Source organism: Quercus suber, unplaced genomic scaffold (assembly GCF_002906115.3).
Source record: "Quercus suber isolate HL8 unplaced genomic scaffold, Cork oak 2.0 scaffold_1002, whole genome shotgun sequence".
Lineage (NCBI taxonomy): Eukaryota > Viridiplantae > Streptophyta > Magnoliopsida > Fagales > Fagaceae > Quercus > Quercus suber.
Window position 1 is genome coordinate 1 of NW_027070417.1, and position 3569 is coordinate 3569.

General features: G+C 33.3%; 1 protein-coding gene across 1 annotated transcript; it reads right to left on the reverse strand.

The window, feature by feature from the left end:
• Positions 1-2649: 2649 nt before the first annotated feature.
• LOC136065522 (uncharacterized mitochondrial protein AtMg00810-like) lies at positions 2650-3528 on the reverse strand. Its single transcript, XM_065768826.1, has one exon. It carries the CDS (start codon positions 3526-3528, stop codon positions 2650-2652), a length of 879 nt encoding a protein of 292 aa, XP_065624898.1.
• Between the last annotated feature and the right edge of the window lie 41 nt (positions 3529-3569).

Genomic DNA, 3569 nt, shown 5'->3' on the forward strand with positions numbered 1-3569 from the left:
GTTATTGGTGATGATCAAACTGATTCGAGTGGTGTATGCCACATATGGGCAATGACAGAGTATGGTGTGGCCAAATCTTGGACTAAAAAAAGTGTACCAATGGATAAACATGTAAAGTTTCTTAGTTGCACCATCAATGGTGAACTTCTAATTAGAAGGTATGATTTGAAGGTGCGAATAGTCTCATTTGACCCTGAGAGTTTGAAAGAGGAAGTTCTTAGAATTCCAGATCCTAGAGATGTGATTTACACAACAAATTTTGTGGAGAGCTTAGTTTTACTTGATGGGCTAAGCAATGAATCCTACAGTTTGGGGTAATAACTAGTCATTCTTGTTATTTTTGTATTTGTGAATAAAAGAATTTGTTATTATGTTGTGTTTTCTTTCCGTTTGTTATAGAGTTGAAAGTACTATTTTTGATGGAGAGAACTAAATTTTATTAAACAGAAAATGATTCGTTTAGAAATTATGGCAATTGTATGTTACAAATAAAACATGTTTGAGATATTTTGTGCATATTCGCGAATAAGGCATGCTATGATTTTCACATATATGTTTAGCCAATTAGCTAACACAATTCCTATATAAAAAATAAAATAAAAAATTTATCCAACACAATATTATTTATTGGACATAGTATAATGATCAGTTTGAAAAAAAAAATTAGAGAGTTTTAACTTATGACATCTGGTCATGATAGTTCTTTATTATCAGACCAAGACACCAATCGGTTTTTACTATAGAGAAGATTGAATTCCAAATCTCTTATTCAACTATTAGAAACTTTACCAGTTGAGTTAACTGAAACTCACTATCTGTTTGGAAACTATGGCTATTATTTGTTACCAAAAAAAAAAAAAAAAAGTTTGAGAAATTTTTTGTTTATTCTTGAACATGGCATACCATGATTTTAACATACATATTTAGCCAAGTAGTCAACATAATCTAATGTTTAACCTTGAGTGTGAGTTATCTAACATTATCTTCTTCTAAAAACAAAATCTAACATAATCTTATTTATTGGACATAATATATAAATGATTACCCATCTCATTAAGACGGCTTATTTTGTATCAAAATTACTATGTTTTGCCAAGAGTCTTATAGTTCAATTTGTTAATATTTATCGGTGTTTCCAAGATATCTATGCAAGATTCAAAATCCCACCCCCCCCCCCCTTCCCCCGGTTGCAATTATTGAATTATTTTAAAAATAAAAAAACAAAAAACAAAAACAAAACATTATTATGTCTCTCCATATTGTAGCCTCTTACTTTAGGATCATTTTGATTTTGCCATTTTATATTCAATAATTTACATTTTTGTTCCTAACATTATATAATGTTTTTCTACAAAAGAAAAATCATATAATGTTTTGAATCTCTTTCTCTTCATCCATGCCCATTAATAACTTAATGTTAAATGTCATGTACGCAACATAAAAGCAATGTAGTTTTTATTTTATTGATAATTTGATAGATAACACAATGGAAGGAGGGGAAGATTTGAACTCTTGTTCTCTTAATAAAAGAGAGTAAGTTACTGCACTAATAAGCTAGAAAAATCTTGGCAAAAAAAACTAGATTTATTACATTAAATCTACTTCATTTTGGGTCCCCTAACATTATATATGTTTTGAATGTCTTCTTTTCATTTGTATAATATCCATTAACGATAGAGCCATTAAATGTCACGTAATCTTTTTTGTTAAAAAAAAAAAAAGAAAGTTAAAATTATGGAGGGTGGGTTGTCTTTCTTTGATTGCTAAAGGGTTTTTTTTTTTTTTCCTTAAAGAAAATTTTGATTATTGAAGTTGGAAAAGTAAAATAAATAGGTTTTTCGGGAATTTGAAATTTTCGATTGTTTGAGGATCAAACAGCTGGCATATGTTCTCTTTTAAAGAGAAGGTGAATTTTTTTTTTTTTTTTTGGAACGATTTGTAGAATCAACTAAATGGTTTTCTTTATTGTTTCAAGCAATTACTGCATAAATGCATAATTTATTCATTGTTGTTAATTGTTAGTAACTTAACGGCCAAAACAAAATACAGTGACTAGTACTCTTAGTACAATATACAAGTAATTTTTTGTTCTTTGATTGCATATATAGAAATTCAATGAAAAATTATTGACTATTAGCTATGTCTATGTTTTCTTGAGATAAAGTTATGTCTATGTTACAAGACTTAAACAAATAGTTTCCATTTAAATAAAATAAAAAGACTTAAACAAATAGAAATAGTGGTTTATACTCCCCTGGTGTAAGCCTACCACACTTAACGACTTCCGCGTTTTCGCCAAACAGTCTTTGCTAGTTAAGCCATCCTTCATGTTGGCTCTATAAGTAGATATTCCCTCAATGTTGTGTTCTATTAGGCTATGGATTATAAGAACAAATGTAGTTAAATGAGATTAAAAATGATATAAACTTTTAATAATAAGCTATTTGTATATGGATAGTGCTAACAATATAAAGTGAGAGAGAATGACTGGATAGTCTGTATATTGATGTATATGAAACAATATACAAAAGAGAGTCTTATATAGGCTAGGTATGTGTGCAGTACAAGTAACATGTATGCAGTACAAGTAATATACTGGGCTAAGCCCAATGGACTAATCTAGCCTAATCTATACACTAACATCCCCCCTCAAACTCGAGGTGGCAAGGAGGAAGCCAACTGGAATTTGGATATAAGATCTCGAAAACAACCAAGCGGGTGAGACTTGGTGAAGATATCAGCAGGTTGATCAGCAGATGAGATGGAGAACAACTTGAGATTGCCTTTCTTGAGATGCTGGCGAGTGATGTGGCAGTCGATCTCAATGTGCTTGGTGCATTCGTAGAAGACATCATTATGAGTAATGTAGATAGCACTACGATTGTCACAATAAAAAGGAGTAGCAGTGGGCTGTGGAGCATCCATGTCAGCCAAGAGCCAGCGAAGCCAGATAAGCTCGCAGGTGGTGTCGGCAAGGGCACGATACTCAGCCTCAGTACTGGAATAGGAAACAACATCTTGCTTTTTGCTATGCCACGAGACAAGAGAAGTACCTAACAGGAAACAAAAACCTGTGATAGAGCATCGATCAGTTGGATCACCTGCCCAGTCCGCATCTGAATAAGCATGAAGCTCAAGAGAAGACCGAGAGGAGTAGTGTAGACCATGATAAAGTGTGCCCTTGACATATCGAAGAATCCGAAGAACAGCAGCATAGTGGACAGAACGAGGGGCATCTATGAACTTACTAACCATACCTACGGCATGTGAAATATCCGGACAAGTAATAGTGAGATAGATCAGACTACCAACCAACTGACGATAGTGAGTAGCATAAGATATAGATTCACCATCCAAGGGTGTGAGCTTTGCATTGTATTCCAAAGGAGTGGAAACAATCTTGTTGTCAGTGATACCGGCTTTGGAGAGAAGATCAGAAGCATATTTAGCTTGGGAAAGATAGTATCCATCAGAGGATGAGGTAACCTCAAGCCCAAGAAAATAGCTGAGAGTGCCCAAATCTTTCATCTCAAAATGCTGACTAAGGAAGCGCTGAAGAGAGCGGATAC